This window comes from Bubalus bubalis, chromosome 13 (assembly GCF_019923935.1).
Source record: "Bubalus bubalis isolate 160015118507 breed Murrah chromosome 13, NDDB_SH_1, whole genome shotgun sequence".
NCBI classification, from domain to species: Eukaryota; Metazoa; Chordata; class Mammalia; order Artiodactyla; family Bovidae; genus Bubalus; species Bubalus bubalis.
The window spans coordinates 19,756,593-19,776,673 of record NC_059169.1 but is presented as its reverse complement, the minus strand read 5'-3'; the positions used below and the strand labels follow the sequence as shown (position 1 = coordinate 19,776,673).

General features: G+C 38.8%; 1 protein-coding gene across 1 annotated transcript in view; it reads left to right on the top strand.

Annotated features, from left to right (window-relative positions):
* LOC102395698 (ATP-binding cassette sub-family C member 4-like) overlaps window positions 1–19,775 on the top strand; it is a 312,677-nt gene extending 292,902 nt beyond the window's left edge. The window contains exon 31 of the mRNA XM_045162476.1: window positions 18,781–19,775. Coding sequence (XP_045018411.1) covers window positions 18,781–18,825 — 45 coding nt within the window. The 3' untranslated portion in view covers window positions 18,826–19,775. The remainder of the gene's footprint in view (window positions 1–18,780) is intronic.
* The last annotated feature ends 306 nt before the right edge of the window (window positions 19,776–20,081 follow it).

Below are 20,081 nucleotides of genomic sequence, written 5' to 3'. Positions count from 1 at the left end.
TGAGAAAATAGACCAGGGAATTTTAGATAGGTCCAAATATTTAATAACAGAGTTCACCATGGTCATTTTACAAATGAGGAAACTAAGACTCTTTGGAAGGAAGATGGAACTGATGTATATAACTAGTTGTCTTGCTAGTTTGCAGCAGATACTACAGAATTAGAAACTTGTTTTTTCAGTATGTGTTTCAAATCAAGTTTAACATACATACAAAAACAGAAATGGGTTATAGAAATCTCATGATTGTGGTCTATAATCTTGCACCTAGTTTAAAAATATCACCAAGTTATGTCTGTATTGTTCTTTACAATTGTTTTACATAGTTCTCACATGTATTATTTCACTTAATCCTCTTGATAGTTGTTTTTTATCCACATCATGGATGAAGAGATTTGGTCACACATAAGGTCACAGATATAATGGTCATCTGAGTTAAATTCACCCATTCCAGTCCATTTCAGTTTGCTGATTCCTAGAATGTTGACATTCACTCTTGCACAGGACTGGAAAATGTCAGTTTTCATTCCAATCCCAAAGAAAGGCAATGCCAAAGAATGCTCAAACTACCGCACAATTGCACTCATCTCACACGCTAGTAAAGTAATGCTCAAAATTCTCCAAGCCAGGCTTCAGCAATATGTGAACTGTGAACTTCCTGATGTTCAAGCTGGTTTTAGAAAAGGCAGAGGAACCAGAGATCAAATGGCCAACATCCGCTGGATCATAGAAAAAGCAAGAGTGTTCCAGAAAAACATCTATTTCAGCTTTATTGACTATGCCAAAGCCTTTGACTGTGTGGATCACAATAAACTGTGGAAAATTCTGAAAGACATGGGAATACCAGACCACCTGATCTGCCTCTTGAGAAATTTGTATGCAGGTCAGGAAGCAACAGTTAGAACTGACATGGAACAACAGACTGGTTCCAAATAGGAAAAGGAGTTCATCAAGGCTGTATATTGTCACCCTGTTTATTTAACTTATATGCAGAGTACATCATGAGAAACGCTGGACTGGAAGAAACACAAACTGGAATCAAGATTGCTGGGAGAAATATCAATAACCTCAGATATGCAGATGACACCACCCTTATGGCAGAAAGTGAAGAGGAACTCAAAAACCTCTTGATGAAAGTGAAAGTGGAGAGTGAAAAAGTTTGGCTTAAAACTCAACATTCAGAAAACTAAGATCATGGCATCCAGTCCCACCACTTCATGGGAAATAGATGGGGAAACAGTGGAAACAGTGTCAGACTTTATTTTTCTGGGCTTCCAAATCACTACAGATGGTGACTGCAGCCATGAAATTAAAAGACGCTTACTCCTTGGAAGGAAAGTTATGACCAACCTAGATAGCATATTCAAAAGCAGAGACATTACTTTGCCAACAAAGGTTCATCTAGTCAAGGCTATGGTTTTTCCTGTGGTCATGTATGGATGTGAGAGTTGGACTGTGAAGAAGGCTGAGCGCCGAAGAATTGATGCTTTTGAACTGTGGTGTTGGAGAAGACTCTTGAGAGTCCCTTGGACTGCAAGGAGATCCAACCAGTCCATTCTGAAGGAGATCAGCCCTGGAATTTCTTTGGAAGGAATGATGCTAAAGCTGAAACTCCAGTACTTTGGCCACCTCATGTGAAGAGTTGACTCATTGGAAAAGACTCTGATGCTGGGAGGGATTGGGGGCAGGAGAAGGGGACGACAGAGGATGAGATGGCTGGATAGCATCACTGACTCGATGGACGTGAGTCTGAGTGAACTCTGGGAGTTGGTGATGGACAGGGAGGCCTGGAATGCTGCGATTCATGAGGTCTCAAAGAGTTGGAGATGACTGAGTGACTGATCTGATCTGATTTGAAGGTCACAGAGAAAGAGATGACAACCCACTCCAGTATTCTTGCCTGGGAAATCCCAGAGATAGGGGAGCCTTGTGGGCTACAGTTTATGGGCTCACAGGAGTCAAACATGACTTAGTGACTAAGCCACCAAGGTCACAGAGGGCTTCCCTGGTTGCTCAGATGGTGAAGAATCCACCTTCAATGTGGGAAAGCTGGGTTTGATCCCTGGGTTGGGGAGATCTTCTGGAGAAAGGAATGGCAACCCAATCCAGTATTCTTGCCTGGAGAATCCCCATGGACAGAGGGAACTGGGGGGCTACAGTCCATGGGGTAACAAAGAGTTGGACACTACTGAGCAACTAAGCACAAGGTCACAGAGGTGGTCCAGTAAACAGAAAGGCTGGGTGCTGCCCTAGGTACTGTGTTTTGTATCGAGTCTGAGAATGCTGCTCCTTCTTTAAGTGATAGCCAAGTTGGGTCATCACCCAAGTTTATTGGGTGGCAAAGCATCAGTTTCTCTTAGATTTCAGCTCTACCACTGGTTCAGGTCACCTTTGCAGAAAACATAAGGAAATACATGTCCTGATTTCCTTTCCAGCTGAGTATCTTTTAGACATTCTTTCTGCATATGCTTGGTCCTCTTAGGTGAACAAGCTATCAGATTGTCAATTTTTTTTAAATTGACTGCATCAGATATCAATGCATGGTTCAGAGTTGTAACACTGGGAACATTAGCCTAAGTCAAAAAGCTTTTCACTCTAATAGAATAAAATTCATTCATTTGAAAAGAAAACTCAACATCTGGGAGAAGGTGCTTCCAAATCACATTTTCTTGACCATGTAGTTGCTTCTCTGAAAATGTTGGTGCAGGCAAGCTCAATAACTGTCTGACTGACCCTTTTAGATGATCCATAAAACAGTAGAGAAAGTACTTTCTAGAAATATAAAGCTGCAGGGTTCATTAGTTTGCTAGAGCTGCCATGCTGCTGCTGCTGCTGCTAAGTCACTTCAGTTGTGTCCGACTCTGTGCGACCCCAGAGACGGCAGCCCATCAGGCTCCCCTGTCCCTGGGATTCTCCAGGCAAGAACACTGGAGTGGGAAAGCACCAAAGAATAGTAGAGTTAAACAACATAAATGTACTACTTCACAGCCTTGGAGACTGCAAGTCTGAGGTCACAGTGTCAGTAGGGTGGTTTCCTCTGAGGTCTCTCTTCTTGGCTTGGAGACGCCATCTTCTCTCTGTGTCCTCATGTGGTCTTTCCTCTGTGTGTGCCTGTGTCCTAATCTCTTCTTTCTATGAGAACGTCAGTCATATTACATTAGGACCTGCCTATATGTCTGCATTTTAACTTTATTGTCTCTTTAAAGACCCTGTCTCAATATGGAGTCACATGCTGAGATTCCGTGCATAGGGGAAGGTTGCGGCTTCTACATATAAAATTTGAGGGGACAGGATTCAGCCCATAACAAAGGATGAAAGCTATCATTCATTTTCTTCTGTGATGAAGCAGACCTGATTGAGATTTTTTGAATTTTCTTTGTTTCCAATGTGTAACAGAGGGGTCATTTTTTCTATTTGTGTTATCACCAGATACAACCCAGAAGTTATGAAACCCGCATCTTGGATCTAGAAGCCTGGGCCAATTTGAATAAATGGGGTTGGCAATTAGCAGCCATGTGGCCTTGTGTCGCCCAAGATCTCTGAGCCTCAGATCCTCACCTGTATGTAGAGCTGAGATTACATCCCTGCCTGGCTTCTTCACAGTTACTCTTCACAAGGATCAGATGAAAGAGCAGATGCTTTGGTGCTTTGAGACTATAGAGCATTTTATAGTATAAAAGTGGGATTATTTTTTTAAAAGGCTTAGAGTGAACCCTTACTTCCCAATAATAGGAAAATGCACCTACAGTTCTTCTGAGTAGCTTTAGAGACTCAAAATAAATAAAATGTATTTTTAATAATTAGCTTTTAAAGAGATGATACATATAATGCTATAACATTTTAAAACTTCAGTTTTAAAAATAAATTCTTTAAAATGTATGAATGAAAAGTAAATCACTCTCCACTCCTGTCATCACACAGCTCCTCCCCAGATGGAGCCCCAGGTCCACTGTTGGCTGTTCTGTTGAGTGTTCTGTGCATCAGGAAGAATTGTGCAGATATGCCCTTCCTGTTTTTAAGCACAAATTGTGGCTGTTCCTTGTTGTTTTCATTTAATATAATACCTCAGATTATATCAGTGCATAGTTATTCTTTGTAATGGCTACATAATATTTATGATTTCTCTATTCCCTACTCCTCATTTTCCCTTCTAATTAACTGTTACAGTTTGGTGCTTTTTCCCCCAAAGAAGAAGCTCCCAAATTCACTTACTATTTGTATTTTTTTTAATATAATCTATCACTTTCTGTTTTTTATCTTAAAAAATTCCACACTCCCTTTTGTTTATTTTGTTGTCACTTCTCACTTTTTGAATGTGTTTATTTTTATTTTTTCTTATTTATGAATATAAACATTTTAAGGCTGTGAACTTCTCTCTGCATACTCTTCTAGTTATATCCTATGGGCTGGTGTGTAGCCCTTTCATTATAGTTAGGTTTTTATTTATAGATTTCTATAATTTTGGCTTTCATTTCCTCTTTGGTCCAAGAATTATTTGAGAAGGAGGTCATTAAAATTTCCTGGGTATAGAGGATTTTTTACATTGATTTGTTTTCTAATTTACTCTTTATTTTACTCATTTCATTGCTTTGTGATTAAAAAAAAGTTATCTGTACTATTTTCACCCAGAAAGTGTATTTGTTAATAATTTATCATGTTCTAGTATATAGATAAGTTTTGTGAATGTTCTTTGAACATTTAAAAAGATGAACTATTTTAACTCTCTTTCTGACTCTGCTGGGTCTTCATTGCTGCATGCAGGCTTTCTCTAGTTGTAGTGAGCGGAGGCTACTCTTCATTGCAGTATGCTTGCTTCTCATTCTCAGTGGCTTCTCTTGTTATGGAACACAAGCTCTAGGGTTTTGAGCATCAGTAGTCACAGTGTGTGGGCTCAGTATATGTGGCTCAGAGGCTGCAGAGGACAGGCTCAGCAGTTGTGGAACATGGCTTAGTTACTCTGTGGCATGTGGAATCTTCCCAGATCAGGGATCAAACCTGTGTCCCCTGCTTTGGTAGGCGGATTCTTATGCACTGCGCTACCAGGGAATCCAAGATACAGAGTTTAATTTGTAATTAGATTGAGTTATTAATTTAATTACTTAGGTTTTCTCTATCCTTCTTTATTTTGGTTCCTTTGATGTGACTTGGACTTAGGTAAATTAGTCTCACCTTGTACCATGTTTCACTTTTTAGTTCATGTCATTTTTGTTTTGATAATTTTGATGCAGTGATTTTTCAGTCCACAAATATTCAAGATTTGGGTTTTCACTAAGAATTATATTTTCCACTATTTTAGAGGTGACTTTCTTTGATGTTTTTAATGTTTCTTGCCTGAATTCAAGCTAGTTCAAGAGTAAAATCGAGTCCTCTGTTTTCACTTTGTTTTCATTTGCCTGATATGTCTTTAACTGTCTTTAAATATCAGATTGTAGATGTGCCTCCTGCAATGATAAGTAGTTAGGTTTAGCTCTGAGTTTAATCTTAGCCCTTATAGGTATGTTTTACATGAGTTCTTTTATGTTATCCTTCCAGTTTTAAGTGTTGTCTTTTTTTTTAAACCTTTTAGTTTGCAGTCTGTTTTTTGTTGTTGTTGTTGTTCACTATTGTATGTGTGTTGCTTTCATTTCTTCTAGGAGTAGTTTATTTTGTTATTATTGACTCCACATTATAAACATTGAAAACATAGTTCCCTTTTTTCCTTTCTACCACCAAATTTGTTATTTAAATTGTGTTTTATCTTCAAATATTTAAGGATATTTTAATCTCTATATTTTGCTTAATTTTTTAAAAGTTAATTTATTTATTTAAATTAGAGTATATTTACTTTACAACATTGTGATGGTTTTTGCCATACCTCAACATGAATCGCCATAGGTATACATGTGTTCCCCCACCCCCATCCTGAATCCCTTCCACTCCCTCTCCACCCAATCTCTTTAAGTTGTCCCAGAGCATTGGCTTTGGGTGCCCTGCTAATGCATTGAACTCCCACTGTCATCTATTTTACATAAGGTAATGTATATTTTTCGATGCTATTCTCTCAAATCATCCTACCCTCGCCTTCTTCTACTGGGTCCAAAAGTCTGTTCTTTATGTCTGAGTCTCTTTTGCTGCCCTAACAAGCATTTTATAATTATTTCATCACAACAATTTTTTGTCTGGTTGCTGCTATTGTTTTGGAACTTAAAAGTTCACTCTTTTGCTCCTGTGGGGTTATGCTGAAATACAAAATTAGTAGTTAAAACAACTTAATTCATACCACTTTAGGATTATTGATTTTTTACAATTTAATCACAATGACAATAAAAGTGATATCTTTAGATTTGTGCACAAAACACAAAATATGCTTGTGCATATTAATTCTTGCAAACAGACATTTTAAACTAATTTGTTTTTACACCTTTTAACCAAAGATTTAAGTTTTCAATTAAGGGTTTTTATTTGACTGCTTGTGAGAAAACTTTTCTAAACAATCATTTTTGAGATCTTGCAAAATCTTAAAAACCTCTTAAACACTCAATTAGCTTGCAGAAAATTTGCATGGATTACATGGCTTTTAGGTCATGCTCTTTCAATTCCTTGTTTTTAAAAGCAAACAACTTATTAACCTATATTAAAAGTTCCTCATAAATAAAAATTTTAAAGAATCTCTCCTTATTTTGAATTATAAAATCTGTAATAATTTCTTCCATCTCTTTGTCACTCTCATCTTTTTTCTAATATAAATTTATTTATTTTAATTGGAGGCTAATTACTTTACCATATTGTATTGGCTTTGCCATACATTGACATGAATCTGCCACGGGTGTACATATGTTCCCATTCCTGAAACCCCCTCTCACCTTCCTCACCAACCCATCCGTCTGGATCATCCCAGAACACCAGCCCTGAGCACCCTGTATCATGCATCGAACCTGGACTGCTGATTCATTTCACATATGATAATACACATGTTTCAATGCCATTATCCCAAGTCATTCCACCCTCGCCCTTTCCCAGTGTCCAAAAGACTGTCTCATACATCTGTGTCTCTTTTGCTGTCTCGTATATAGGGTTATCGTTACCATCTTTCTAAATTCCATATATATGCGTTAGTATACGGTATTGGTGTTTTTCTTTTTGGCTTACTTCACTCTGTATAATAGGCTCCAGTTTCATCCACCTCATTAGAACTGATTCAAATGCATTCTTTTTAATGGCTGAGCAATATTCCATTGTGTATATGTACCACAGCCTTCTTATCCATTCGTCTGCTGATGGAACATCTAGGTTGCTTCCATGTCCTGGCAATTATAAACAGTGCGGCGATGAACATTGGGGTACACGTGTCTCTTTCAATTCTGGTTTCCTTGGTGTGTATGCCCAACAGTGGGATTTCTGGGTCATATGGCAGTTCTATTTCCAGTTTTTTAAGGAATCTCCACACTGTTCTCCATAGTGGCTGGACTAGTTTGCATTCCCACCAACAGTGTAAGAGGCTTCCCTTTTCTCCACACCCTCTCCAGCATTTATTGCTTGTAGACTTTTGGATTGCAGCCATTCTGACTGGCGTGAAATGGTACCTCATTGTGGTTTTGATTTGCATTTCTCTGATAATGAGTGATGTTGAGCATCTTTTCATGTGTTTGTTAGCCATCTGTATGTCTTCTTTGGAGAAATGTCTATGTAGTTCTTTGGCCCATTTTTGGATTGAGTTGTTTATTTTTCTGGAATTGAGCTGTAGGAGTTGCTTGTGTATTTTTGAGATTAGTTGTTTGTCTGTTGCTTCATTTGCTATTATTTTCTCCCAATCTGAAGGCTGTCTTTTCACCTTGCTTATAGTTTCCTTTGTTGTGCAGAAGGTTTTAAGTTTAATTAGGTCCCATTTGTTTATTTTTGCTTTTATTTCCAGTATTCTGGGAGGTGGGTCATAGAGGATCCTGCTGTGATTTATGTTGGAGAGTGTTTTGCCTATGTTTTCCTCTAGGAGTTTTATAGTTTCTGGTCTTGCATTTAGATATTTAATCTATTTTGAGTTTATTTTTGCATATGGTGTTAGAAAGTGTTCTAGTTTCATTCTTTTACAAGTGGTTGACCAGTTTTCCCAGCACCACTTGTTAAAGAGATTGTCTTTAATCCATCGTATATTCTTGCCTCCTTTGTCAAAAATAAGGTGTCCATAGGTGTGTGGATTTATCTTTGGGCTTTCTATTTTGTTCCATTGATCTATATTTCTGTCTTTGTGCCAGTACCATACTGTCTTGATGACTGTGGCTTTGTAGTAGGGCCTGAAGTCAGGCAGGTTGATTCCTCCAGTTCCATTCTTCTTTCTCAAGATTGCTTTTCCTATTTGAGGTTTTTTGTATTTCCATACATATTGTGAAATTCTGTGTTCTAGTTCTGTGAAAAATACCGTTGGTAGCTTGATAGGGATTGCATTGAATCTATAGATTGTTTTGGGTAGTGTATTCATTTTCACTATATTGATTCTTCTAATCCATGAACATGGTATATTTCTCCATCTATTTGTGTCCTCTTTGATTTCTTTCACCAGTGTTTTATAGTTTTCTATATATAGGTCTTTTGTTTCTTTAGGTAGATATATTCCTAAGTATTTTATTCTTTTTGTTGAAATGGTGAATGGAATTGTTTCCTTAAGTTTTCTTCTTGTTTTCTCATTGTTAGTGTATAGGAATGCAAAGATTTCTGTGTGTTAATTTTATATCCTGCAACTTTACTATATTCATTGATTAGTAATTTTCTGGTGGAGTCTTTAGGGTTTTCTATGTAGAGGATCAAGTCATCTGCAAACAGTGAGAGTTTTACTTCTTCTTTTCCAATCTGGAATCCTTTTATTTCTTTTCGTGCTCTGATTGCTGTGGCCAAAACTTCCAAAACTATGTTGAATAGTAATGGTGAAAGTGGGCACACTTGTCTTGTTCCTGACTTTAGGGGAAATGCTTTCAAGTTTTCACCATTGAGGATAATGTTTGCTGTGGGTTTGTCATATATAGCTTTTATTATGTCGAGGTATGTTCCTTCTATTCCTGCTTTCTGGAGAGATTTTATCATAAGTGGATGTTGACTATTGTCAAAGGCTTTCTCTGCATCTATTGAGATACTCATATGGTATTTATTTTTCAATTTGTTAATGTGGTGTATTACATTGATTGATTTGCAGATATTGAAGAAACCTTGCATCACTGGGATAAAGCCCACTTGGTCATGATGTATGATCTTTTTAATATGTTGTTGGATTCTGTTTGCTAGTATTTTGTTGAGGATCTTTGCATCTATGTTCATCAGTGATATTGGCCTGTAGTTTTCTTTTCTTTTTTTTTTTTTTGTGGCATCTTTGTCAGGTTTTGGTATTACGGTGATGGTGGCCTCATAGAATGAGTTTGGAAGTTTACCTTCCTCTGCAATTATCTGAAAGAGTTTGAGTAGCATAGGTGTTAGCCCTTCTCTAAATTTTTGATAGAATTCAGCTGTGAAGCCATCTGGTCCTGGGCTTTTGTTTGCTGGAAGATTTCTGATTACACTTTCAATTTCCGTGCTTGTGATGGGTCTGTTAAGACTTTCTATTTCTTCCTGGTTCAGTTTTGGAAAGTTGTACTTTTCTAAGAATTTGTCCATTCCTTCCAAGTTGTCCATTTTATTGGCATATAGTTGCTTATAGTAGTCTCTTATGATCCTTTGTATTTCTGTGTTGTCTGTTGTGATCTCTCCATTTTCATTTCTAATTTTATTGATTTGATTTTTCTCCCTTTGTTTCTTGATGAGTCTGGCTAATGGTTTGTCAATTTTATTTATCCTCTCAAAGAACCAGCTTTTGGCTTTGTTGATTTTTGCATTGTACCGGGGTCCAGCTCCGGTTGGATTCAGGGGTTCCCTCAGGAGGACGGCGTCGGTGAATAGAATAGCAAGAGTGGAGAGATTCAGATCAGATCAGATTAGTCGCTCAGTCATGTCTGACTCTTTGCAACCCCATGAATCACAGCACGCCAGGCCTCCCTGTCCATCACCAACTCCCGGAGTTCACTCAGACTCACGTCCATCGAGTCAGTGATGCCATCCAGCCATCTCATCCCCTGCCATTCTCTTCTCCTCCTGCCCCCAATCCCTCCCAGCATCAGAGTCTTTGCCAATGAGTCAACTCTTCGCATGAGGTGGCCAAAGAACTGGAGTTTCAGCTTTAGCATCATTCCTTCCAAAGAAATCCCAGGGCTGATCTTCAGAATGGACTGGTTGGATCTCCTTGCAGTCCAAGGGACTCTCGAGAGTCTTCTCCAACACCACAGTTCAAAAGCATCAATTCTTCGGCGCTTAGCCTTCTTCACAGTCCAACTCTCACATTCATACATGACCACAGGAAAAACCATAGCCTTGACTAGACTGACCTTTGTTGGCAAAGTAATGTCTCTGCTTTTGAATATGCTATCTAGGTTGGACATAGCTTTCCTTCCAAGGAGTAAGCGTCTTTTAATTTCATGGCTGCAGTCACCATCTGCAGTGATTTTGGCGCCCAGAAAAATAAAGTCTGACACTGTTTCCACCTTTCCCCATCTGTTTCCCATTAAGTGATGGGACCAGATGCCATGATCTTCGTTTTCTGAATGTTGAGCTTTAAGCCAACTTTTTCACTCTCCACTTTCACTTTCATCAAGAGGCTTTTGAGTTCCTCTTCACTTTCTGCCTTAAGGGTAGTGTCATCTGCATATCTGAAATTATTGATATTTCTCCTGGATATCTTGATTCCAGATTGTGCTTCTTCCATCGCAACGTTTCTCATGATGTACTTTGCATATAAGTTAAATAAACAGGGTGACAATATACAGCCTTGACATACTCCTTTTCCTATTTGGAACCAGTCTGTTGTTCCATGTCCAGTTCTAACTGTTGCTTCCTGACCTGCATATAGGTTTCTCAAGAGGCAGGTTAGGTGGTCTGGTATTCCCATCGCTTAAAGAATTTTCTGCAGTTTATTGTGATCCACACAGTCAAAGGCTTTGGCATAGTCAATGAAGCAGAAATAGATTTTTTTCTGGAACTCTCTTGCTTTTCCAATGATCCAGTGGATGTTAGCCATTTGATCTCTGGTTCCTCTGCGTTTTCTAAAACCAGCTTGAACATCTGGAATTTCACAGTTCACATATTGCTGAAGCCTGGCTTGGAGAATTTTGAGCATTACTTTAGTAGCATGTAAGATGAGTGCAATTGTGCGGTAGTTTGAGCATTCTTTGACATTGCCTGTCTTTGGGATTGGATTGAAAACTGTCCTTTTCCAGTCCTGTGGCCACTGCTGAGTTTTCCTAATTTGTTGGCATATTGAGTGCAACACTTTCACAGCATCATCTTCCAGGATTTGAAATAGCTCAACTGGAATTCCATCACCTCCACTAGCTTTGTTCGTAGTGATACTTTCTAAGGCCCACTTGACTTCACATTCCAGGATGTCTGGCTCTAGGTGAGTGATCACACCATCATGATTATCTTGGTCATGAAGACCTTTTTTGTACAGTTCTTCTGTGTATTCTTGCCACCTCTTCTTAATATCTTCTGCTTCTGTTAGGTCCATACCATTTCTGTCCTTTATTGAGCCCATCTTTGCATGAAATGTTCCCTTGGTATCTTTAATTTTCTTGAAGAAATCTCTAGTCTTTTCCATTCTGTTGTTTTCCTCTATTTCTTTACATTGATCTCTGAGGAAGGCTTTCTTATCTCTTCTTGCTATTCTTTGGAACTCTGCATTCATATACTTATATACTTATATTTTTCCTTTTCTCCTTTGCTTTTCACTTCTCTTCTTTTATAGCTATTTGTAAGGCATCTCCAGACAGCCATTCTGCTTTTTTGCATTTCTTTTCCATGAGTACAGTATTGCAATTTCTCCTCTCCTGTCATTTCTGTTTGCATGAAATATCTTTTTTCATCTCCACACTTTCAATCTGTATGTATCCTTTGCCTAATTTGAGTATTGTAGGCAGCATGGGTCTCTTTTAGGTCTCTTGGTATTTTTTTTTCCCAAATTAAAAAAAAATTTTTTTAATTGAAGGATAATTCCTTTACACAATTTTGTGGTTTCCTGTCATACATCAACAAGAATCAGCCATAGGTACACCAGTGTCCCCTCCCTCCAGAACCTTCCTCCCCATCCCACCCTTCTATATTGTCACAGAGCCCCTGTTTTAGTTCCCTGAGTCCAGGTTCTTGTTTATAATGCAGTTGGCCACTGTGTGTGTTTTGATTCTGCACCCACTGACATTTAAGGCAATTATTGATACATATGTATTTATTTCTATTTCAAACCTTGTTTTCCAGTTGATTCTTTACTTCTTCTTTGTTCCTTTCTTTTTATTTTTGTTTTCCCTTCCATGTTTTAATGATTTAACTTTATTTTATGCTTATTTTATTCTTTTTTTTTTTTTGTGATTCTATTGTATGCTTTTGACTTGTCGTTGCCCTGTTTTTCAAGTATGTTAACCCCTTTACATATCTGCTTGCTTTAGACTGTTAGTCAGATAGGCTCAAACACATTCTAAAAATAAGAAACAGAATTTGGGGGAGGAGCCAAGATGGCGGAGGAGTAGGACGGGGAGAACACTTTCTCCCCCACAAATGCATCAAAAGAGCATTTAAACGTCGAGTAAATTCCACAAAACAGCTTCTGAATGCTGGCAGAGGACATCAGGCACCCAGAAAAGCAACCTAAGTCTTCGAAAGGAGGTAGGAAAAAATATAAAAGACAAAAAAAAGAGACAAAAGAGGGAGGGACGGAGTTCTGTCCCTGGAAGAGAGTCTTAAAAAGAGAGAAGTTTCCAAACACCAGGAAACCTTCTCACTGCCGAATCTGTGCCGAGCTTTGGAAGCACAGAGGGCAACAAAACAGGGAGAAAAAATAAATAAACAATTAAAACTCGCAGATTGCGAGCCCTACAGTAACTCCCCCAGCGGAAAAGCAGCGCAGACGCCTGCACACGCCATTAGCGAGCGGGGGCTGGGCAGGGAGGCGCGGCGTGGGCTGCATCTCTTAGAGTAAGAACCTGGCCTGAATACCCTGAGCGCTATCTGAGTGAAATAATTTGGGCTAGCAAACCAGACTGTGGGATATCTACCACGCGAAAAGCCAGTCCTAACCTAAGACACCGCCAGGCCTGCGCATGGAACAAAGGCCTGAACAGAGATAGCCGGCTGCAGACCTTCCCCCTCCAGTGACAGGCAGCCAGAGCCGGAAGGGGGCAATCGCAGCCCCAGAGAGACATTATCTATAAAACTGTAAGCAGGCTTCTTTGCTAACTAAAACTTCTTGGGGGTCTGGATGGTCAACATCTGCCTGAGAAGGTGCGCCGGTTTTACAGCCAGATAACTGAGTGGCAGGGAGGCAATAAGTCGCAGCAATCGCGCGCGCCAAACACCTCATCATCTGAGCTGCTCGGATCTGGGAAGGGCACAAGACGCAGGCCCAATGGAGAGTCTGCGCCTCTGAGGACTACCCGAGTGCCTGAACCTGAGCGGCTTGGACCTGGGAAGTGCAGGCAGCCCAGGGCCGGCCTCGGATGATTCCCGGCAGAACAACCTAGAGCCCGAGCAGTGTGGGCAGGGAGGCTACACGCACCGTGAGCGGGGGCAGACCCAGTGTGGCTGAGGCACTGCGAGCGCACGCCAGTGTTATTTGTTTGCAGCATCCCTCCCTCCCTCCCTCCCCACAGCGCAACTGAACAAGTGAGCCTAAAAGAAACAGGATTTGCATTTTCTTATTCTCCTTCCCCACATATTTGGGCTTGCTTGGTGGCTCAGATTGTAAAGAATCTTCCTGCAGTTTGGGAGACCCAGGTTCGATCTTTAGGTTGGGAAGATCCCTTGGAGAAGAGAATGGAAACCCACTCTGGTATTCTTGCCTGGAGAATTCCATGGACAGAGGAGCCTGGCAGACTACAGTTCATAGGTTTGCAAAAAGTCAGACATGACTGAGAAACTAACACTTTCACACTTTTCCCCACATAATATGATTTTAATGTCCCTTTATATCTCCATGTTTATCTTTTTGTTGCTCCTTGTGTTTATCATTGCTTTCACAAATAGGGTTTTTTGTTTGTTTGTTTGTTTGACCTGTATTCTCACTAATTTAAGTGATTTACTTTTCAATTGTGATTTCCTCCTTCCTATATCTTCCTGCTTCTTTTCTATTTAGAGATGACTTTTCAATATCTCTTTTAGGATAGTTTTAGTATTGCTGTATTTCTTTAGTTTTTGCTTATCTGAGAAATTATTTCTCCTGCAATTCTAAATAGTCTTTCCGGGTATAGTATTGCTGTTCAGTCACTCAGTCATGTCCAACTCCTTGTGACCCCATGGGCTGTAGCAAGCCAGGTTTCCCTGTCCTTCACTGTCTCCTGGAGTTTGCTCAAATTCATGGCCATTGAGCAATTCCTATCAAGCTACCAACAGTATTCTTCACAGAGCTCGAACAAATAATTTCACAATTTGTATGGAAATACAAAAAACCTCGAATAGCCAAAGCGATCTTGAGAAAGAAGAATGGAACTGGAGGAATCAACCTACCTGACTTCAGGCTCTACTACAAAGCCAACAGTTATCAAGACAGTATGGTACTGGCACAAAGACAGAAATATAGATCAATGGAACAAAATAGAAAGCCCAGAGATAAATCCACGCACATATGGACACCTTATCTTTGACAAAGGAGGCAAGAATATACAATGGATTAAAGACAATCTCTTTAACAAGTGGTGCTGGGAAATCTGGTCAACCACTTGTAAAAGAATGAAACTAGAACACTTTCTAACACCATACACAAAAATAAACTCAAAATGGATTAAAGATCTAAACGTAAGACCAGAAACTATAAAACTCCTAGAGGAGAACATAGGCAAAACACTCTCTGACATACATCACAGCAGGATCCTCTATGACCCACCTCCCAGAATATTGGAAATAAAAGCAAAAATAAACAAATGGGACCTAATTAACCTTAAAAGCTTCTGCACATCAAAGGAAACTATAAGCAAGGTGAAAAGACAGCCTTCAGAATGGGAGAAGATAATAGCAAATGAAGCAACTGACAAACAACTAATCTCGAGAATATACAAGCAACTCCTACAGCTCAACTCCAGAAAAATAAATGACCCAATCAAAAAATGGGCCAAAGAACTAAATAGACATTTCTCCAAAGAAGACATACAGATGGCTAACAAACACATGAAAAGATGCTCAACATCACTCATTATCAGAGAAATGCAAATCAAAACCACTATGAGGTACCATTTCACACCAGTCAGAATGGCTGCGATCCAAAAGTCTACAAGTAATAAATGCTGGAGAGGGTGTGGAGAAAAGGAACCCTCTTACACTGTTGGTGGGAATGCAAACTAGTCCAGCCACTATGGAGAACAGTGTGGAGATTCCTTAAAAAACTGGAAATAGAACTGCCTTATGATCCAGCAATCCCACTGCTGGGCATACACACTGAGGAAACCAGAAGGGAAAGAGACACGTGTACCCCAATGTTCATCACAGCACTGTTTATAATAGCCAGGACATGGAAGCAACCTAGATGTACATCAGCAGATGAATGGATAAGAAAGCTGTGGGACATATACACAATGGAGTATTACTCAGCCATTAAAAAGAATACATTTGAGTCAGTTCTAATGAAGTGGATGAAACTGGAGCCTATTATACAGGGTGAAGTAAGCCAGAAAGAAAAACACCAATACAGTATACTAACGCATATATATGGAATTTAGAAAGATGGTAACAATAACCCTGTGTACGAGACAGCAAAAGAGACACTGATGTATAGAACAGTCTTATGGACTCTGTGGGAGAGGGAGAGGGTGGGAAGATTTGGGAGAATGGCATTGAAACATGTAAAATATCATGTATGAAATGAGTTGCCAGTCCAGGTTCGATGCACGATACTGGATGCTTGGGGCTGGTGCACTGGGACGACCCAGAGGGATGGTATGGGGAGGGAGGAGGGAGGAGGGTTCAGGATGGGGAACACATGTATACCTGTTGCAGATTCATTTTGATATTTGGCAAAACTAATACAATTATGTAAAGGTTAAAAATAAAATAAAATTAAAAAAAATTCATGGCCATTGAGTTGATTTTTTTTTCTCTTTTAATACTTTCAATATATTTTGCCACTCCCTTCTGGCCTGTAGTGTTTCTGTAGAGAAATCAGCTGATAGCCTATGGGAATTCTCTTAAATGAGCTTTTTGTTTTTCTCTTGCTGTCTTTAGAATCTTCTCTTTATCTCTAACTTTTACCATTTTTATCATAATATGTTGGTATTGGACTGTTTGGGTTCATCTTGTTTGGGGCTCTCTGTGCATCTTGTATCTAGAAAGTTTTCAGCCATAATTTGTTCAAATACATTTTCAATCCCCTTTTCTTTTCCTTCTGGAATCCCTATTATATATAGATTGGCCTGCTTTATATTATCCCATAGCTTTCTTATATTGCTTTAATTTTTCATTTGGCTTTTTGTCTGCTGTTTTGATTAAATAATTTCCATTATTCCATCTTCCAAGTCACTTATTCTTTCTTCTGCATTATTAATTCTGCTCTTCATTGCCTTGAGCTCAGTTTTAGTCTCAGCAAATGCATTCTCCTGAATCCTTATAGTTTCTAGTTCCTTTTCCCAGTAATTTGCATTTCTGTTGATAGCCTTTCTTAATTCCTTCAGTATTTTCATTGCCTCCTTTTGAGCTTGCTGTCTATTAGACTGAAGAGATCTGTTTCATTGTTCCTTTAAGGGAATTTTCTTGGTCATTTAACTGAGAGTGATTCCTCTTCTTCATTTTGCTTATGTTTCTCTTACTCTGAATTTAGGTGAAACAATTATCTACTGTTATCTTAGAGGGTTATTTATATGTGGGACTCTCCCTCTGTAGCTTTTGTGGATTTATTATTATTATTTTTGGTAGGAGGACTGTTTTAGGTTTTGATGCTTGTCATCTATTTCCTCAGCATATGCTGGCTGTTTTCCCCTAGATAGGGGGTGTGCAGTTGTGTGGGTGTATGGCATGTGCACTCTCCCAGGAAGGCAGTTGGCTCCCAGTCACAGGTGCCTTGGCAGTGGTGGTGAGCCAGGCATACTTCAAGGAAGTTGGGGGCAGTGACCTGCACCAACTCATAGGACCCTTGGATGTGGTAGTGGCATCTGTCTGTGCCTGCCTCTGGGGTCTGAGGTGGCAGCACCAGCTTACACCTACCCCTGGAGCTCATGTAGGCAGTACCCTGCCACCTCAGAGTACACAGACAAAGAAGTGCCTATGGGGGCCTGCCCCTCAACTTGAGTGCCCCCAACAATGCCATCTCAAAAGGGCTTACCTTTTTTACTTTAAAATTTTTAATTTATTTATCTATTTAGTTTTGGCTGTGCCGGGTCTTCATTACTGCACACAGGCTTTCTCTAGTTGTGGTGAGCAGGGGGCTATTCTATAGTTGTGGTGTGCGGGCTTTTCTTTCTTCTCTTGTTACAGAGCATGAGCTCTAGGGTGCACTGGCTTCAGTAGCTGTGGCATACGGGATTCATAGTAGAGACATGTGGACTCAGTAGTTATGGCACACAGGCTTAGCTGCCCTATGACATGTGGATCTTCCTGGACTAGGGATCAAACCTATGTCCCTGCATTGGGAGGTGGATTCTGAGCCACTGGATCCTAAGCCCCCCCACCCCGCCCCCGCCTTTTTTTTTTTAATCCTTGCATTTGTAATGGAACTAGCCTGAGATTTCATCCATGGGCCCTAAACATTCTTGGAGAATTTCTTGTTTTTTCTCCTTAACTTAAGGGACATTTTGATATATAGCATTTCATATGCAGTGCTGTTTAGGGAGTAGCAAGTGTGCAAGTAACGAGAAAAAGTACACCTAATATAAAGGTAGGTGTCTCAGAGCTTTTCTGTTTCATATGTGAAGCCCACTATCTCTCATGATAACTTTGTTGATAGCATCTACAAATGGACTTAGAATCAAGTTTCATAAAATGAATCTGGATCACATGACCTAGCAACCTATCTCATGACATGAGTCAGCTTCAGATAGATGGCACATTTTCTGTTTTAAACACTCAAACAAAACTTTACACATTTTTATTTGGGAAAAAAAATGACATTTGAAGTCCTTTTTCACCCAAACACATTTAGAGGTAAGAACTCACAAGTCTTGACATTATTTCATTTTGTTATGTGCATTCGTCAAGAAACCAAGATATGGTGCAGCTACAAAAACTGATGATTGTGGAACAGACAAACTTGACAGCACTTCACTTCCTTTATGTTCTGATTATACATTTATCAGAAAACCTATGTCTCTTCCAATTCAGCTAGAAATTGGTAAAAGTCAAGAATTCAAAGGCCTGGCAAACCTGATATTAACATCTAGATTGATGGTTCTCTTTTTTTGTGTAAAAGTGAGAAACCCTCATGCAGACACTAGATCTCCCAGCCTCTTTGTCATCTTGTTTATAATTTATCTCCATGTTTTAATTCCGTAAAATGATTTTGGTTATCAATTAGTGATTAAAGCTTATTTGTGAATCCGAATGATCAGAACTCAAGGGAATCACGTTTGGCATTCAGCCCAGTCCCACTGAGGGTTTTAATGGGGCTACATCCTTCATAGAATAAACACATCACTGGGTTTAAAAATTGTGCCTCCATTAGTGTTATGATTTGCTTCACATGAAGAAGTGACCCTAGAAATGTGTTGCTTTAGGAGGGACTTTACAGCTTTTAAGTGTGTTGTTTTTATTTCTTTTTTTTCTTTTCAGGTGTACCTCAAAAGGAATTATCCAGATGATGATGATGCTCAGTGACTGTGTGGTTATGAATGCTTCCAATGGACAGACCTTAATCTTAACAATTTTTGAGATAGCATTGTGATTCTCCTGTGAAGTCAAGTCTATTCTGAAGGCATTTCTCCAATAGTATTTGCCTTGCATAAACGATATTGCACTTCTTTATACCAGCAACAAATATTTACACATACAAGATGTTAGTTTATTTGGATTTATCTCTCTCCAATTTCACACAATGATTTCAAACTCTTACAAAATGACATTAATTTTTAAAGGTTATACTATTTTTTTTTCCTTATTCAAATCAGAGAAGCAAGCCACCAATAAAAGCTGTCTCCCAGGTTTTGTGCCTTGAAAGAGATCAGAGCTAAAGCTCATTTTCTAAGTTATAAAACAAATTTGTCACAGATTTTTTTTTTACTGTTCCCAGAATTACATATTACTTTCCAGTTATATCAAGGATTCTGTTTACTTGAAGACTGTGAAGTTGCTGTTTTCTTTGACAACTGCCTTTAATATAACTAGGATCAATTATTCCACCCAAAGACCTCTGGTTAAAATACTACAGAGAAAACTGATAGGAAAAACAAAAAATATACTCTAAGTTATTATAGGGGAGAGTTGTGCCCCCCCCAAAAGAAGATATGCGATTAAGATACAGAAGGACAATATTTAATTTTATATCTTAAAAGAGAAGGGAGAGAAAACATGCTTTCTCAAAATAGGAACCCTTCGAGGGCATTTGATAATGAAGAACAGACATGATCATTGATTGTCTTCTAGATTGGGGATTTTTTTTACTTTTTTTTTTTTTTTACAGTATAGATAACATAAAATTTGCCATATTACCATTTTAAAACATATAATTCAGTGGAATTAATTGTACCCACAATATTGTACAACAATCAACATCTACTTAATTTTTGTTAATTATTTTAGTACTTTTCAGTGTGTTATATCTACAGAGTCATTTTTGGTTAAGTTTTATTTCTTTATTAGTGGATTTGTTTCTGTGACTTTTGAGCTTGATTGGTATAAAATTATTCATAGTATCTTAAATGTTTAATCTCTGCAGCATCTATAATTATGTTGTTCTTTGCTTTTTAACTTTGTAATTTTGCCCTTTTTTTTCCCTTGAAAAATCTTGAATGACTTTTTCCTATTTATTTTCAAAGAATAAGTTTTTTTTGCCTGATTGATCCTTTGGTGGTTTTTTTTTTTTTTTTTTTTTTTTTTTGGTGGTTTCACTATATTATTCTTTCTTTCCTTTAACT